The sequence below is a fragment of the Trachypithecus francoisi genome, unplaced genomic scaffold, assembly GCF_009764315.1.
Source record: "Trachypithecus francoisi isolate TF-2019V2 unplaced genomic scaffold, Tfra_2.0 Lachesis_group0, whole genome shotgun sequence".
Classification (NCBI taxonomy): domain Eukaryota; kingdom Metazoa; phylum Chordata; class Mammalia; order Primates; family Cercopithecidae; genus Trachypithecus; species Trachypithecus francoisi.
In genome coordinates, this window is record NW_022681453.1 from 15,913,616 (window position 1) to 15,930,738 (window position 17,123).

At 47.8% G+C, this 17,123-nt stretch overlaps 1 protein-coding gene across 4 annotated transcripts; it reads left to right on the forward strand.

Moving 5' to 3' along the window:
- Positions 1–2,034: 2,034 nt before the first annotated feature.
- Positions 2,035–12,970, forward strand: CAMP (cathelicidin antimicrobial peptide). Of its 4 annotated transcripts, XM_033206097.1 has the most exons (5): positions 2,035–2,406; positions 3,030–3,137; positions 3,279–3,350; positions 11,425–11,528; positions 12,822–12,857. In XM_033206097.1, exons 1-4 carry the CDS (start codon positions 2,197–2,199, stop codon positions 11,497–11,499), a joined length of 465 nt encoding a protein of 154 aa, XP_033061988.1. In that variant the 5' UTR covers positions 2,035–2,196; the 3' UTR covers positions 11,500–11,528; positions 12,822–12,857. The 4 variants fall into 4 exon arrangements, with proteins under 4 accessions (XP_033061988.1, XP_033061981.1, XP_033061997.1 ...); XM_033206090.1 differs by lacking the exon at positions 11,425–11,528 and having other exon boundaries at positions 12,822–12,970; XM_033206106.1 differs by lacking the exons at positions 11,425–11,528; positions 12,822–12,857 and adding an exon at positions 11,318–11,386.
- Positions 12,971–17,123: the final 4,153 nt, after the last annotated feature.

A 17,123-nucleotide genomic window follows, 5' to 3' on the forward strand; every position in this document is an offset into this window, starting at 1 on the left:
CCAGTGGCCTTCATCCAGGCTTCCACCTTCTAGGAGCCCTGCTGTCCAAGCCCCCAAGTGTCCCACAGGCCAACTGAGGTCAAGAGGTACCCCAGGCCTCAGGGTCACATGGCCAGTCCACAGAGGAGCTGGGACTGGAATTTGCCTCATGGACGCTGGACCCCTCTATCACTTTGGCCCTTTATCTCTCCCGGCTGTGCTCTCTCCCTCTCCCAACACCAGCCAGGCATCCCAGCTTGGTGTCTCAGCCAGAGCACCAATCAGGGAGTAATTTGAGGTCGCATCAGGAGAGACTTCCTGGAAGCTGTAGGGGCAAAGAGGAGATTGCTGTGCCTGGTTGGAGGTCAGGGAAAGCTTCATGAGGTGAAAGGGCAGGCCCAACAGAAGGATCGGGGCAGAGCTGGGAGAAAGAGTAGGAGGCTCAGATGAGCCTATGTGATGGAGGCCTACGTGACAGTCTGGCACTTGGGGTGTGCAGGGATGGGGTGAGGGCAGTGGGAACAAAAAGGCCACAGGCCCTGATGCCAGCCTAGGGGGGTGTGTGGGCTCCTGAAGGTAGAGGGTTGAAATGACCAAATCAGTGGTTTAAAGGAACCTCTGGACAATGGTGTGGAGGGTGGACTATGGTCTGAGGAGAGCCTGACACCTAGAGAAGGTGGAGTCTGGAGGCTGGGGCAGCACTGCATGGGAGAGATGGTGGCAGGAGCCAGGCAGGGGTGGAGGGGGAGGCCAGAGGGGAGTGCTTTCAGAAGGAAGGAGCCGAGTTGCTTCAGGGCTCATGCAGCGGACACTCAGCAGAAGAGCAGTCAAGGGGGCCCAGTGGGGACAACTAGGATGTTCATGGGAGTCTTGAACTCAGAGATACAGACCGGGTGGTGTCTGCCTATTATAACTGGTGTTCTGGGAGAGGGTGTCCCCAGGGAAACCCAAGGCCAGGGAAGAGAAGCAGCCCAGGAGGTGACCCCACACGCTCTCAATATTAAGAAGACAGTCCTTGGGGGAGACCAAGAAGGAGCCACCAGGGAGGCAGGAGGGACAGCAGGAGAGTGGCATCAGGGGAGACTGGGGCAGCAGGAAGGAAGGCTCACCACTGTCTGTGCAGACGAACACCAGGCTTGAGGGTGGCCAGCGGACCCGGGGCGGGTTGGCCATTCTGCAGTGGCCTCCAGTATGAAGAAGAGTGAAAAGATGGGGTCAACAAGTGTAGACAACCTTCCTAAGACTTGGCTTGAGAGAAGCCAGGGTGAAAGGCCATGTCTGGAGGGTCTTGGGAACATTTTGAGACTGAGAAAAATAGTGAAGAAGGATGCAGAAGGGGATAGATGGAGCAGAGCCTCTGTCTGGCTGACAGCTGGGTCCAGAGAGCAAGTGGTATGGCCTTGAATAGAAAGGGCAACTTGTCCCTTGCAAGGGTGAGTCTCTAGGTTGGGGGTGGCTACTGTCTTCATTCACCAGTTCTTTTTTTTGTTTTTTGTTTTTTTCATACTGAGTCTCACTCTGTTACCCAGGCTGGAATGCAGTGGCAGGATCTTAGCTAAGTGCAACTTCTGCTTCCCGGGTTCAGTGGGTTCAAGCGATTCTCATGCTTCAGTCTGTAGCTGGGACTACAGGTGTGAGCCACAATGCGTGGCTAATTTTTGTATTTTTAGTAGAGATGCGGTTTCACCATGTAGACGAGGCTTGTCTCGAACTCCTTATCTCAGGTGATCTGCCCACCTCGGCCTCCCAAAGTGCTTGGATTATTGGTGTGAGCCACCATGCCCTGCCTCATTAATCAATTCTTAATCGATGCCTACTGGATGCCAGGCAATGCCTAGAGCTGGAGATTTAGCAGTAAACAACTAAATCCATCACCCTGACTCCTGAAGAGTAGAAGGATGTAGAATAGGCACCTGGCTCTCTTCCTCTCTTGAGGGACTTAATGCTCTTGAGCAACCCTGGCTATGACAATCTCCTGTCGGGTCTGGGAGGTTGTCAGAGAGATGGAGAAACCACTTCCTTGTCTTGCACACGAAGCAGACCTCACTCACTGCCCAGCAAGTCCTGTGAAGCAATAGCCAGGGGCTGAAGCAAACCCCAGCCCACACCCTGGCAGGCAGCCAGGGATGGGTGGGTCAGGAAGGTTCCTGGTTGGGCCTTTGCATCAGGCTCAGGTTGGGCATAAAGGAGGCTCCTGTGGGCTAGAGGGAGGCAGACATGGGGACCATGAAGACCCAAAGGCATGGCCCCTCCCTGGGGCGGTGGTCACTGGTGCTGCTGCTGTTGGGCCTGGTGATGCCTCTGGCCATCGTTGCCCAGGTCCTCAGCTACCAGGAAGCTGTGCTTCGTGCTATAGATGGCATCAACCAGCGGTCCTCGGATGCCAACCTCTACCGCCTCCTGGACCTGGACCCGAGGCCCACGATGGTGAGCTTCTGGCGAGGTTCTGCTCTGCTCTGGCTAGGCTTGGCCACCTGTTGTTCCTTCTGCTCCTGCTGCACTGCCTGCCAGGAGGGCATCTCCCTCTTTAAGTGTGGTCCCGTCTTTTCCAGGGAACCTTCTAGAGCTCGTATCTCCTCTCAGCATGAGAGCTTCCTGTCTTAGAATTCCTACGGTGGCAGAGATACCCTCACCCCAACCCCATGCAGGTGTAGAGCTCCAGGCACTAGAGTGGAGTCATTGGCTCTGGGCAGTGACCTCCTCTGCTTTAAGTCTCTGCTGTACCACCTTACCCCACACAGGGAAGAACTCTGTCCAGACTTTAGGTTCCAGTGGGTATGTCTTGTCCCCCAGGAAGCTCCCCGACTTCCCTTGCCCAGAGTGGGAGGGGCTCCTTGTTAGAGCTCATCTGAGGTCTGCTCCTATTCACTGTTCACCTAGGAGGGTAGGTATGGCTCAGTCTTGCTCCCCTCAGTACCCCAGTGCCGAGCCCAGTGCCCAGTGCCCATCGCACATCAGGTACTGTTGAAAGCCTGTCCTCTTGGTGGGAAGGTCATGGACACAAATCAGAAAATACAAGAATGGGCCTCCCCATTTCCTTCTCTGACTAGGATGGGGACCCAGACACCCCAAAGCCTGTGAGCTTCACAGTGAAGGAGACAGTGTGCCCCAGGACAACACAGAAGTCACCGCAGGATTGTGACTTCAAGGAGGACGGGGTGAGGCTTGGGGCTGGGGGTGTTGGTGGGTGCCTCCCAAGAAGCTGAACAAGGGGCACCTGAGGAGTATTTCCCACTGGGATGGGGCTGGGAGGTTGTGGCAAATGGTTTCAAGTTTGACCTTGAGCTTCTCCTTTCCAGCTGGTGAAGCGGTGTGTGGGGACAGTGACCCTAAACCAGGCCAGGGACTCCTTTGACATCAGTTGTGATAAGGTGAGTGGGCTGTTCTGGGATGCAGGGGCTGATGGGAGCATAGAGTGTGGACCATCCTATGTGTCAACTAACTACCCCCCAACCCAGGGCAGAGAAAGCCCCTCCTACCCAGGGCTCTTCCCCCAACCTGAGCTCCATCTCTGGGGCTGGCTCTGGAATCCTAAGGCGTAGCTCTGAAAGTGTAGCCCTTCCTGGGGACTCATTAGACATGCAGATTCTCAGGCCCCACTCAGATCTACTCAGACAGATGCTGGGTAGGGCCCAGAAATTCGTATTTTGATAAGCTTTCCAGGAGATTCCGGCTCCTGTAAAGTTTGAGAGCCACTGTCTTAGAGTACTCAGCTCAGCCCTGTGTTCCCATCTCAGTGTTTCTGGGCTGAGCTGTGTGACCTGCAGAGCCCCTCACCATCTCCGGGACTCAGGTTTCTCATCTTTTTTTTTTTTTTTTTTTTTTTTTTTGGCGGAGTCTCGCTCTGTCGCCCGGACTGGAGTGCAGTGGCCGGATCTCAGCTCACTGCAAGCTCCGCCTCCCGGGTTTACGCCATTCTCCTGCCTCAGCCTCCCGAGTAGCTGGGACTACAGGCGCCCGCCACCTCGCCTGGCTAGTTTTTGTATTTTTAGTAGAGACGGGGTTTCACTGTATTAGCCAGGATGGTCTCGATCTCCTGACCTCGTGATCCACCCGTCTCGGCCTCCCAAAGTGCTGGGATTACAGGCTTGAGCCACCGCGCCCGGCAGGTTTCTCATCTTTTTACTTGGTGTAGGGATTCAATCACAAGCTTCAAAGGTCACAGTCAGAGGTTGAACTGGGGCCCCAAAGTTCCTGCGGGGGCCCACGAAGAGGGGCATCTAGGTGGGGAGGTGTCTTGGATTGACCCTGGGTACACCCCTGACAAGGAACCTGTTTCTTCCTGTATACAACCCCAGGATAATAGGAGATTTGCCCGGCTGGGCAATTTCTTCCGGAAAGCTAAAGAGAAGATTGGCAGAGGGCTTAAAAAAATTGGCCAGAAAATCAAGGATTTTTTGGGGAATCTTGTACCCAGGACAGAGTCCTAGTGTGTGCCCTACTCTGGCTCAGGCTTCTGGGCTCTGAGAAATAAACTATGAGAGCAATTTCCTCAGGCTGCAGTCTCACTTGTCTTGCCTCCTCTCTCTCACCACTACCGAGCCCTTAACTCAGGGAGGCCGCGTGTGAGTGTGGTGAGTGTGTGCGAATGTGACACAGAGGTGGCGAGGGCAGTGTTCCATCCAGGAGGACACAGGGTAAGGCAGCAGGGCCAAGAGGTCCAAGACAGCATCCCCATTCTCAGTGGAACCCCCAGCGGGGAATTAAGGAGCTCTACTCTGTGTGTGGTGGTGGGGGAATGCTGTGGAGCTGTTCCTGCTCATGGGGAGGTGACATTCGAGAGAGGGGCCAAGCGTGTTGTTAACACACAGAGAAGCTTGGTCCGGTCCCATGGGTGGCTGGCCAACTGGGTGCGGTCTGCCTGCAGGTACAATTCCCATAAAATTCCACTGCTTACTAAAAGACTTAACTCAGAAAAGCCCATAACTCCGGGCATTTCCTCTGGCATTGGGACACATCACAGTTTCGTAAGGTAGGTAGCAGATTTAACTTGTGGGCTTGTGTTTAGGGATTGTTGGAAACAAGAATATGGTCAGGTGTGATGTCTCATACCTGTCATCCCAGGACTTTGGGAAGCCAGGCGGGTGGATTACTTGAGCTCAAGAGTTTGAGACCAGCCTGGGCAACATGGCAAACCCTGTCCCTACTAAAAATACAAAAATTAGCTGGGTGTGGTGGTGCATGCCTGTAGTGCCAGCTACTCGGGAGGTTGAGGTGGGAGGATTTCTTGAGCCTGGAAGGCAGAGGTTGCAGTGAGCTGAGATTGCGCCACTGCACTCCAGCCTGGGTTACAGGGTGAAACCCTATTTAAACAAACAAAGGTGAGTGGGCTCATAAAAACCAAAGACCAGCCAGGGGCAGTGGCTCACGCCTGTAATCCCAGCACTTTGGGAGGCCAAGGCGGGCGGATCACCTGAGGTCGAAAGTTCAAGACCTGTGGGGAAAAGAGAGATCAGCCTGTTACTGTGTTTATATAGAAAGAAGTAAATTTAAGAGACTCCATTTGGCTCTGTATTTGAGATGCTGTTAATCTGTGACCCTACCCCCAACCTTGTCCTTGCAAGAGACATCGCTGTGGTGATGTAAGGTTTAAAGGATTTTGGGCTGTAAGGAATGTGCTTTGTTAAACAAATGCCTAAAGGACCTGAGGTCGAAAGTTCAAGACCAGCCTGACCAACATGGAGAAACCCCGTCGCTACTAAAAATACAAAATTAGCTGGGCGTGGTGGTGCATGCCTGTAATTCCAGCTACTCTGAAGGCTTAGGCAGGAGAATCACTTGAACCCGGGAGGCAGAGGTTGTGGTGAGCTGAGATCATGCCATTGCACTCTAGCCTGGGCAACAAGGGCAAAACTCCATCTCAAAAAACAAAACAAAACAAAACAAACAAACAAAAAACCCACCTAAAGCAAATACCCACATGCACACCCTAGCTCTCTGACCTTGGGAACATCATCTAACCTTTCAGTCTCAATATTTTCACCTGTAAAATGGAAAACATAACAGTTCATTCCTCCAGGATGACTGTGGGGATAGATGACAGATGGCACGTGTGAAGTGCTGGGCACATAATAGACATCTAGAGATTCTTTGTCCTTTTGCACCATGTCAACGCAAGGATGGATTCTTTGTTGTGCCAAAGAGCTGGTCTTCTCCCTCTCTGCTGAAACACCCCCAGTGGCAGGAAACTTACTGCCTGCTATTGTGAGTCAGTGCATTCCACGGCTGGGTAGTTTCTTGTCTTAGAAACTGATGCAGTGAAATTCAGTTTTCCATGCCTTTACCTAGCACAGTGTTTGGCATATTATTGGCACTCAGATGTTTAAATGAATGAACAGAAAAAAGCTGTTAATCATTCCTTTATCATCTTTAAGAAAAATAAGATTAAAAGGCCAGGCGCAATGGCTCACACCTGTAATCCCAGCACTTTGGGAGGCCAAGGCGGGCGGATCATCTGAGGTCAGGAGCTCAAGGCCAACTTGATCAACATGGTGAAACCCCGTCTATACTAAAATACAAAAATTAGTCAGGCGTGGTGGCAGATGCCTGTAATCTCAGCTACTCAGGAGGCTGAGGCAGGAGAATCGCTTGAATCCAGGAGGCGAAGGTTGCAGTGAGACGAGATGGCACCACTGCACTCCAGGCTGAGTAGTAGAGCGAGACTCCACCTCAAAAAAAAAAAAAAAAAGGAAAGAAATATAACATTAATTTACTAGGCTACAGGCTTTGTGCAGCTAGCTTTTTGGCACCATGCTTTTCTCAGTAATTGTTTATCAGATAAAGATCTAGTTAGTAAAATATAGTCTGTCCATAAGAATACTTCAAAACACACACACATATTTCTTTTCTTCTCTCTCTATGTATGAGATTATAGCTTTATTTTTTGAGTATATATGATGCTTTAACATAAAACAACACATTTGATTTTTTGAGGGGGCTTATAATTTTCTACCTTCCCACCCCCTTTTGTATAGTATAACATTCAAATGGAAAAAGCGCACGTCTCATAAAGGTACAGATGGATGCATTTTCACAAACTGAACACCCCTGTGTGGAATCAGCACTGGGATCAAAAATATAAATTACAAGTACCCCAGAGGTCCAGCTCACGCCACTCACAATTATTACCCATTCTGTCCTCCCAGAAATTACCAATATCCTGATTTTTTTTTTTTTTTTTTTTTTTTGAGACGGAGTCTCGCTCTGTCGCCCAGGATGGAGTGCAGTGACGCGATCTCGGCTCACTGCAAGCTCCGCCTCCCGGGTTCACGCCATTCTCCTGCCTCAGCCTCCCGAGTAGCTGGGGCTACAGGCGCCCACCGCCACGCCTGGCTAACGTTTTTGTATTTTTAGTAGAGACAGGGTTTCACTGTGTTAGCCAGTATGGTCTTGATCTCCTGACCTCATCATCTGCCCGCCTCAGCCTCCCAAAGTGCTGGGATTACAGGCGTAAACCACCGGGCCCGGCCCTTTTTTTTTTTTTTTTTTTTTTTAGGGAGATTCTCACGCTGTCACCTAGGCTGGAGTGCAGTGGCGCAATCTCAGCTCACTGCAACCTCCGCCTCCCGGGTTCAAGCAATTCTCCTGCCTCAGCCTCCCGAGTAGCTGGGATTACAGGAGCACACCACCGTACCTAACTGATTTTTGTATTTTTAGTAGAGACAGGGTTTTGCCATGTTGGCCGGGCTCATCTCAAATTCCTGACCTCAAGTGATCCTCCCGCCTCCACCTCCCAAAGTACTGGGATTACAGGCATGAGCCACTCCACCCGGCCCAATATCCTGATTTTTTTTTTTTTTTTCTTTTGAGACAGAGTCTTTGCTCTGTCACCCAGGCTGGAGTGCAGTGGAATGATCTCTGCTTACTGCAACCTCTGCCTCTCAGGTTCAAACGATTCTTCTGCCTCAGCCTCCTGAGTAGCTGGGACTACAGGCGCCTGCCACCACGCCCAGCTAATTTTTGTATTTTTAGTAGAGACCAAGTTTCACCATATTGGCCAGGCTGGTCTTGAACTCCTTACCTCATGATCTGCCTACCTTGGCCTTCGGAAGTGCTGGGATTACAGACGTGAGCTACCATGCTTGGCCCAGTATCTTGATTTTTAGCATGCAGACATTTTGCCTGATTTTGAACTTTATTTATTTTATTTTTTATTTTTATTTATTTTTTTTTTGAGATGGAGTTTCACTCTCGTTGCCCATGCTGGAGTGCACTGGCACGATCTTGGCCCACCACAACCTCCACCTCCTCGGTTCCAGTGATTCTCCTGCCTCAGCCTCCTGAGTAGCTAGGATTACAGGCATGTGCCACTACACTGGCTAATTTTTTTTTTTTTTTTTTTTTTTTTTGAGGCAAAGTCTCGGTCTGTTGCCCAGGCTGGAGTACAGTGGTACGGTCTGGGCTTACTGCAACCTCAGCCTCCTGGGTTCAAGTGATTCTCCTGCCTCAGTCTCCTGAGTAGCTGGGACTATAGGTGCGTGCCATCATGCCTGACTAATTTTTTGCATTTTTAGTAGAGACAGGGTTTCTTCGTATTAGCTAGGATGGTCTCGATCTCCCGACCTCGTGATCTACCTGCCTTGAACTCCCAAAGTGCTGGGATTATAGGTGTGAGCCACCTTTCCCGGCCTAATTTTGTATTTTCAGTAGAGACGGGGTTTCTCCATGTTGGTCGGGCTGGTCTTGAACTTCTGACCTCAGGTGAACCACTAGCCTCCTAAAGTGCTGTGATTACAGGCCTGCGCTACCGTGCCCGGCCTTGCTTTTGAGCTTTAAAAAAGTGGAATAATATGATACATATTCTTTTTGCCTGGCTTCTCTCTCTTCATATTATGTTGGTGAGATCACCTCTGTTGATGATGAGAGGTAGGGATCGAGTTTCTTTTTTTCTTTTTTCATATGGATATCCAATTGACCCAGCACTTTTTATTGAAATAATTATTTCCCAACCCTGACATATTTTTTAAATACTGTTTTATTTTCTGATTATAAAATCAAGACACATGCCAAGCATGGTGATATGTGTTTGTAGTCCCAGCTACTTGGGAGGCTGAGGCAGGAGGATCACTTGAGCTCAGGAGTTTTAGAACAGCCTGGGTAACATAGTGAGACCCCCATCTCTAAAAAAATTTTTTTTTTTTTTTTTTACGTGAAAGACTTTAAAATTTATTTTAAATGGCTTACAAAGAATAGTGGTTATATTTATAGAACATTTTATAAAACAGTCATGATTTACACTTGCAACACCAACAAAAGCTTCTTGAAAATAAAAGTTTACCTAAAGTAAAATTGGTGGCTGGGTTTGGTGACTCATGCCTGTAATTCCAGCACTTTGGAAGGCTAAGGTGGGAGGATCACTGGAGTTGAAGACCAGACTGGATGACATAGCAAGACCTCGTTTATATTGAAAAAATAAAAAATAAAATAAGGCGTGGCATGCACCTGTAGTCCCAGCTACTCTGGAAGCCGAGGTGGGAAGATTTCTTGAGCCTGGGAGATTGAGGCTGCAGTAAGCATCAATGGCACCACTGCACTCAAAAAAAAAAAAAAAAAAAAAAAAAAATTCAATAACTGCAATAAACTTTTAAGTGTAATCAAATGAGTTCAATTCAACTGTCATGTTAAGACACCTTGGATTCTTTTGATTTTCTAGTTCCAATTTCTAGCTTTAATACCTTCACCTGTTAAAAAGAAGACAGCAATAAGTAACATCTTAGGGTAGAAAGCAGTTATTTCAAAAGAAAAATAGTTTGAGATCCTAAAATGTAAGTATTAGAAATAATTAACTTTCTTTTAGAAAGCTTTAAAGAAATGGTATCGATTTTTATTCTTACAGTGTATACATTTACACCTAATTTTAAGTAGCACACTAAATGATCCGCATTCCCTTGGAGAATGATGGTCACATGTCTCTCAAACAGTATTTTGAATGATATTCCTTAAACATTTTAAGGGTATCTGGAAAATTAATGTATCGGAAGAACTTTTTACACATTCGTTAAAATTTCAGCACCCTCTGTCTACTAAGATGTTTTACTGATTTCACTTTACATCTTATCTATTTTTTTGCAATCACTATTGTTCTTACCAGGAAAATCCCAAGACACTTCCAAGAGTACCTGTATAATCCTGGATCTGATACCTGCAGTCAGCCCACACAAAGTCCTGGTGTTCCCAGGCTTCTCACTAGCCAATAATACAACCCTACAACTCAGCAAAGAAAAGCATGGGTTGGTTTTTTTTCCTAATGTTTAAATGAATGTAGTGCAAATACTTTTTTCACAACTTTGCTGTACAAAGAGGGCAAGTCTCCAGCTGCGTGGCTGATTATGACACAGTAGAAATTTCACTTCTATAACTAGTAATCCAAATGTTAGTATTTTTGAAAATATGGTGACAAGTGTTTTTTAAAAAACTTTTAAAACTTAATTAGCTGGGAATGTCGTAGATGGCTTTTCTAGTTGACTATTAAGTCACAGAAACACAACATATATTAACTACAAAACTAGTTTTGGTTTGAGTCAACATCCTGTGCTTTAGCAAATCACAAAGTAGGGTTTAATACCAAGCCCACAGAAACTGCTTTTGACTAAAACATATAATTACCTCAAGTTCTATTTAGTAATACGTATATACTGACTTATAATTTCAGCCTTCATTGAGCAAATAAACTTCAACGTGCTCAAAAGAAGAGACTATTGCCAAACTAAGCGATCTTACTGGGGAATTTGGTTACACTGGGTATTTCATCCCCAGTATATGGGGACAATCACCTATTCCTAAAGGTCTTTTTTTTTTTTTTTTTTTAAATAGTTCAGTTCTCTTTGGGATGCCTTTCTTGACCACTCCCATGGCATGAAGCTTTTTTAAAAAATTAAGACACATTTGGCCGGGCGCGGTGGCTCAAGCCTGTAATCCCAGCACTTTGGGAGGCCGAGACGGGCGGATCACGAGGTCAGGAGATCGAGACCATCCTGGCTAACATGGTGAAACCCCGTCTCTACTAAAAAATACAAAAAAAAAAAACTAGCCGGGCGAGGTGGCGGGCGCCTGTAGTCCCAGCTACTCGGGAGGCTGAGGCAGGAGAATGGCGTAAAACCCGGGAGGCGGAGCTTGCAGTGAGCTGAGATCTGGCCACTGCACTCCAGCCCGGGAGACAGAGCAAGACTCCGTCTCAAAAAAAAAAAAAAAAATTAAGACACATTAAAAAGCCTTGACAATCCTGAGCATTGATCAAGTTGTGGAGGATGGAGCCATCCTGGGGAGCCATTTGGAAGTACCTAATAAATATGAATATATGTACACTTGTGAACAAGCCATTCTGCCCCTTGGTCTACAGCATAGAGCAGCTGTTCTCCAGGTGTTGTCTGGGGAATCCCTGGGGGCAACGTGAGACTTTCAGTGGGTCTGTATAGAGGTAAGGTATATTTTTTTCTCTCTAAATAGCTTATAAGTGGAGTTTTGGAGACTATGTGGTATCTGATATCTTTGGGGAATAGCTTCAACACAACATCCTGGTGACCTTGCACATATCCACATAGGCCATGCAGGCAAGTTTTGAACCACAGTTTTTGTTTGTTTTTTTTTTTCTTTTTGAGATGGAGTTTTGCTCTGTTGCTCAGGCTGGAGTGCTGTGGCATGGTCTCGGCTCACTGCAACCTCCGCCTCCCAGGTTCAAGTGATTCTCCTGCCTCAGCCTCCCAAGTAGCTGGGATTACAGGCGCCTGCCACCACGCCCAGCTGATTTTTTAGTATAGACGGGGTTTCACTATGTAAGCCAGGCTGGTCTTGAACCCTGACCTCAGGTGATGCACCCACCTCAGCCTCTCAAAGTGCTGGGATTATAGGCGTAAGCCACCATGTCCAGCTTGAACCACAGTTAATCTGAATCTTGGCAGAATTCCCTGTGGTCCTTCCTGGGACGTGAAGGTCCTTCCTCCTCCTAGAAGCTTGTGAGGAGGTGCTCCCCTAGGCCACTTCCAGCTTGCCTCCCTGCATCTCCTGGGAGGATTCTGGTGAGATATGTGGCTTTCTGCCTTGGCCCTTTAGGGTTTAGTTGTATACTCTAAAACCACTTAACCAGCCGGGCATGGTGGCTCACGCCTATAATCCCAGCACTTTAGGAGGCTGAGGTGGGTGGATTACCTGAGGTCAGGAGTTCGAAACCAGCCTTGCCAACATGGCGAAATCCTGTCTCTACTAAAAATACAAAAATAAGCCTGGCATGGTGGTACATGCCTGTAATCCCAGATATTCGGGAGGCTGAGGCAGGAGAATTGCTTGAACCTGGGAGGCAGAGGTTGCAGTGAGCCGAGATTGTGCCACTGCCCTCCAGCCTGGGAGACAGAGCAAGACTCTGTCTCAAAAAAAAAAAATTAATTAATTAATTAATTAGACAAAAATGGCTGGGCACAATGGCTTATGCCTGTAATCCTAGCACTTTGGGAGGCCGAGGGGGGGTGGGGCGGATCATCTGAGGTCAGGAGTTCGAGACCAGCCTGGCCCACATGGTGGAACCCTGTCTCTGCTAAAAATACAAAAATTGGCTGGGCATGGTGTCATGCGCCTGTAGTCCCAGCTACTCAAAAGACTGAGGCAGGAGAATCGTTTGAACCTGGGAGGTGGAGGTTGCAGTGAGCAGAGATCGTGCCATTACACTCCAGGCTGGGTGACAGAACGAGACACCATCTCAAAAATAAATAAATAAATAAATAAATAAATAAATAAATAAAATAAAAATAAAACCACTTGACCATCACAGACACTTAAAACCAACAGTAAGTGCAAAACTATGCCTACTGGTGCATGCGTATTCCCTGATCTGTCTATTGTTCTCACTCCAGGTCTCAGCTGCTTTAAGGAATAAAAACCTCCCTGGGGGCCTGCCTCCTCTGCATTGCCCTGCATTCCCTAAACTCCCAGCTGAGGAGACAGGTGGTCTCCTGGCAGCTGCAGTGCCTATGTAAAACTGTGTTTTTGCAAAAAAAAAAAAGCACTTGATAGAGTTTGGACAAAACTTGCAGTGCAGAGAAAAAAAGTCAAGGTAACTATGTGGTTTGGGTGGATTCATTGTGTGTGAGAATGTATAATTGGTATTAACAGTGTATTACATCTTTGAACCTTAAATGCTCGTAAAATGTTAGAGAAAATTGCTTTGGTGTCCAATGCTTTCACTGTATAAATGATGTTCTGTTAATTGGCAAGCCAGAAATGTCTACTTTCTGTGTTAATAGCAGTCAGCATGGCTGACTGGTAAACCTCCAAAAAACTCAGAGGACTGCTTGCCAATTAAAGTTTCTTGAAACAACATGGGTGGATTCACAAAGCTAATCTCTCCGGCAGTCAAAGAACAATTGCTGCCTCTTACAAAGTAAGAACTCTATGTTCCCAGCACTAACACTGCTGCTGTGTGCCAAACTTGTAACTCCTGTTGAAAGCAGGCCCATCTATCTTCTAGTGAAAAACAGGCCACACTACACAGGACTCTGGCCCCACCTGCATCTGCAGAGATCTTTGACCCCCACCCCCTCCAGGCTAACGGCTCTACTTTCTTACCAGGTTTTTTCTTTATTCAGGTTTTAAAGTGTTTCAGTCCATTCAGCTGACCCTGGCCCCACTGTGGCCCTTGAAATTAATCTGTTATGTTTTATTTGACGGACATTTCACAGACCCAAGTAGCTGATCCTGCCGAATGTATTGTGAAAATAGATGCTTTCAGTATGAATGATATTTGTCCCGACTTTAAGGGATGCTCCCAATGGGGAAAGGCCATAGTTAGGACAGTGGCAGTGGGACAAGTACACAACTGGGAGCCCACCAGGCCACATGATGGCAGTAAAGCAGCATAGAGTGCAAGGCTGGGAGGGTGGGGTGGCACTCTACCCACGAAAGAGCCGGGAGAGGCAGAAGTGCTAAAGGAAACCCGACACCCTATGTGGACTGCCCTCCCACTCAGCCAATTAGTCCCGAAGAGCCTTAACATTAAGAGTGTGGGTGAGGTGACTAGTAAGTATGCAGACTGGAGCCTGTGGCAAAAAGATGTAGCCGCTAAGCAATGGGCCCCTTGTGGACTTGGAGAAAGCATTTGTCTGATGCCACTACCAGGTATATCCTTTTTGAGAGGAAATTATTGGCTGGTTACTGGCTGTTAGTGGACACTGAGAAATTAACAAAGCAACAGCAGGTGTTATTATGCCCTGACATCCATGAGAGGGTCAAAAATGAAAACACCAACAAAACGGATTTTTCCCAGAAAGGAAATAAACTAAGAGTGTGGCAGGAAGAACCTCAGACAAAACCTCTCACACACTGAGTTGAGGAAGGAAAGGGTTTTATTCGGCCAGAGCGTCTGCAGACTTATGTCTTAAAAAACCGAGCTCCCAGAGTGAGCAATTCCTGTCCTTCTTAAGGACTCACAACTCTAAGGGGGTCCACATGAGAGGGTCGTGAACGATTGAGCAAGCAGCAGGTACATGATGGGGGGTGGGGAGGGCCACTGCATGCACCGGTAATCAGAAAGTAACAGAACAGGACAGGGATTTTCATGATGCTTTTCCATACAATGTCTAAATCTATAGATAACACAAGCAGTTAGGTCAGGGGTTGATTTTTAACTATCAGGCCCAGGGCGTGGCACCAGGCTGTCTGCCTGTGGATTTCATTTCTGCCTTTTAGTTTTTACTTCCTTTTTCTTTGGAGGCAGAAATTGGGCATAAGACAATATGAGGGGTGGTCTCCTCCCTTAAGAGTTTAACACGTGCAGGAAAAAGTGGCTAGTCACCTTCTAGATATGGCTGTCTCAAATGTGGGGGTCTGTGCCAGAGCTTCTTGGGGACTTTGGTATACCACTGTTTCTGAAAATGCCTGGGCCTGATTCAGGGACACATCTGCTCTGTTAAAGGCTGATGGGGTGCACTGGGCCATTGCAGCTGTTCAGCCTCAAGGAAATCTGTTTGTTTTTTTTTGTTTGAGACGATATTTCGCTCTTCTTGCTTAGGCTGGAGTGCAATGGCATGACCTCAGCTCACAGCAACCTCTGCCTCCTGGGTTCAAGCAATTCCCCTGCCTCAGCCGCCCGAGTAGCTGGGATTACAGGCATGAACCACCACACCTGGCTAATTTTGTATTTTAGTAGAGACGGGATTTCACCATGTTGGTCAGGCTGGTCTCGAACTCCTGATGTCAGGTGATCCACCCGCCTCAACCTCCCAAAGTACTGGGATTACAAGCGTGAGATCCTGCGCCTGGCCGGAAATCTGTTTTCAACTGCAATGGAAAAGGGGAGAAAGAGTGAGAGAGAAAGCAGAGCTCTGGGTTGTGGTGTTTGCTCTGGAAAATATCTCCTACAATTCATCTTAACATTTTCACTGACTGGTGGGCAGTAGCCGATGGACTGGCAATGTGGTCTGGTGCCTGGCAGTGGGGCAACTTGATGATTTAGTCTCAAAGACTGAGGTCTTTGTAGGGATGAACATTATGGCAGCAGACTGCACTGGACCCACAGCCCCGTTCATGACTCCTGTGGCTGCCCATGAAAAACGACCATTCAAAGATGAACATCAATGGAATCTACAAGTTAATCAGACCTGTGCTGGCCAAGTAAGGACCATGGCCTCGTGGACATACCAGCACACAAGGCATGGTAATCCATCTGCAACTCAGGACTGCACCCCCAAATTAGACCTAGTGATTCCAGCACGGGAGGCCAAGGAAGTCTGGCAAGTGTGCCTGACTGCCAGCTACACAGTTGGGTGACAAAGGGAACTCCAGGGTACATAACCAGGGGTCTATCCCTGTCTGCACAGTAGTCATGGGCCAGACTATTCGAGGACTCTTAGATGGACTATGTTATATATTTAGATTCCCTGAACACATCTAATCAACAATGGTGCTACCTTTACAGTAAAAAGTACCCTGGAGGCCGGGAGCTGTGGCTAACACCTGTAATCCCAGCCCTTTGGGAGGCCAACGTGGGTGGAACACCTGAAGTCAGGAGTTTGAGACCAGCCTGACCAACATGGCAAAACCCCATCTCTACTAAAAATACAAAAATCAGCCGGGTGCAGTGGTGGGTGCCTGTAGTCCCAGTTACTCGGGAGGTGAAGGCAAGAGAATCGCTTGAATCCAGGAGACAGAGGTTGCAGTGAGCCAAGATTGCACCACTGCACTCCAGGCTGGGTGACAGATTGAGACTCTGTCTCAAAAAAACAAAACAAAACAAAACAAAACGCAAAACTCTCCATAGTCGTGATAAAAAGTTGCATTGCCTGACCTATTGCTGGCCTTTTGAGGTGAGGGTATGTGCAGTTATCAAGCTCTTGCTGGGTCAGGATGACTAATAAAGATTTTTTTTTTTTGGAGACATAAGTTTGCTCTTGTCACCCAGGTTAGAGTGCAGTGGCTCAATCTTGGCTCACTGCAACCTCCTTCTCCTGGGTTCAAGCGATTCTCCTGCCTCAGCCTCTCGAATAGCTGGGATTACAGGCACCCGCCACCACGCCCAGCTAAGTTTTATATTTTTGCAGAGACGAGGTTTCCCCATGTTGGCCAGGCTGGTCTCAAACTCCTGACCTCAGGTGATCCACCCGCCTTGGCCTCCCAAAGTGCTGGGATTACAGGCATGAGCCACTGTGCCCAGCCTCCTTATGAGGGTTTTGATTAGGTATGTGGCTTTCTGCTCGGCCTCCCCAGGGTACAGCTGTAGGCTATAAAGTTGCTCAATTGCAGTCTAGAATTGGCTCCTCAGCAACAGGCTGTCCTATCATCTGTGACGCAGTCATCTGGTCCCTTTTGTTTTGGTGTCACTTAGTATAAAGGCCGCAAGGAGTTCACGCCTTTGACACTTTTCCTTTTGCTGTCTATATGAGTAATAAAATGTTAAAATTGAAGAAAGGTTCACTGTTACTTAATCCATCAAATCTGTCAGAAGTTTGCTTGGTCCTCCTGCTATACAACAGCTTAACAGCTGTTACAACAGATTGGATGCAGAAGTAGATGGAAAATTCAGCTTATGTATTTATTTATTTATTTTGATGGAGTTTTAGCTCCTGTTGCCCAGGCTGAAATGCAATGGCACAATCTTGCTCACTGCAACCTCTGCCTCCCAGGTTCAATCGATTCTCCTGCCTCAGCCTTCTGAGTGGCTG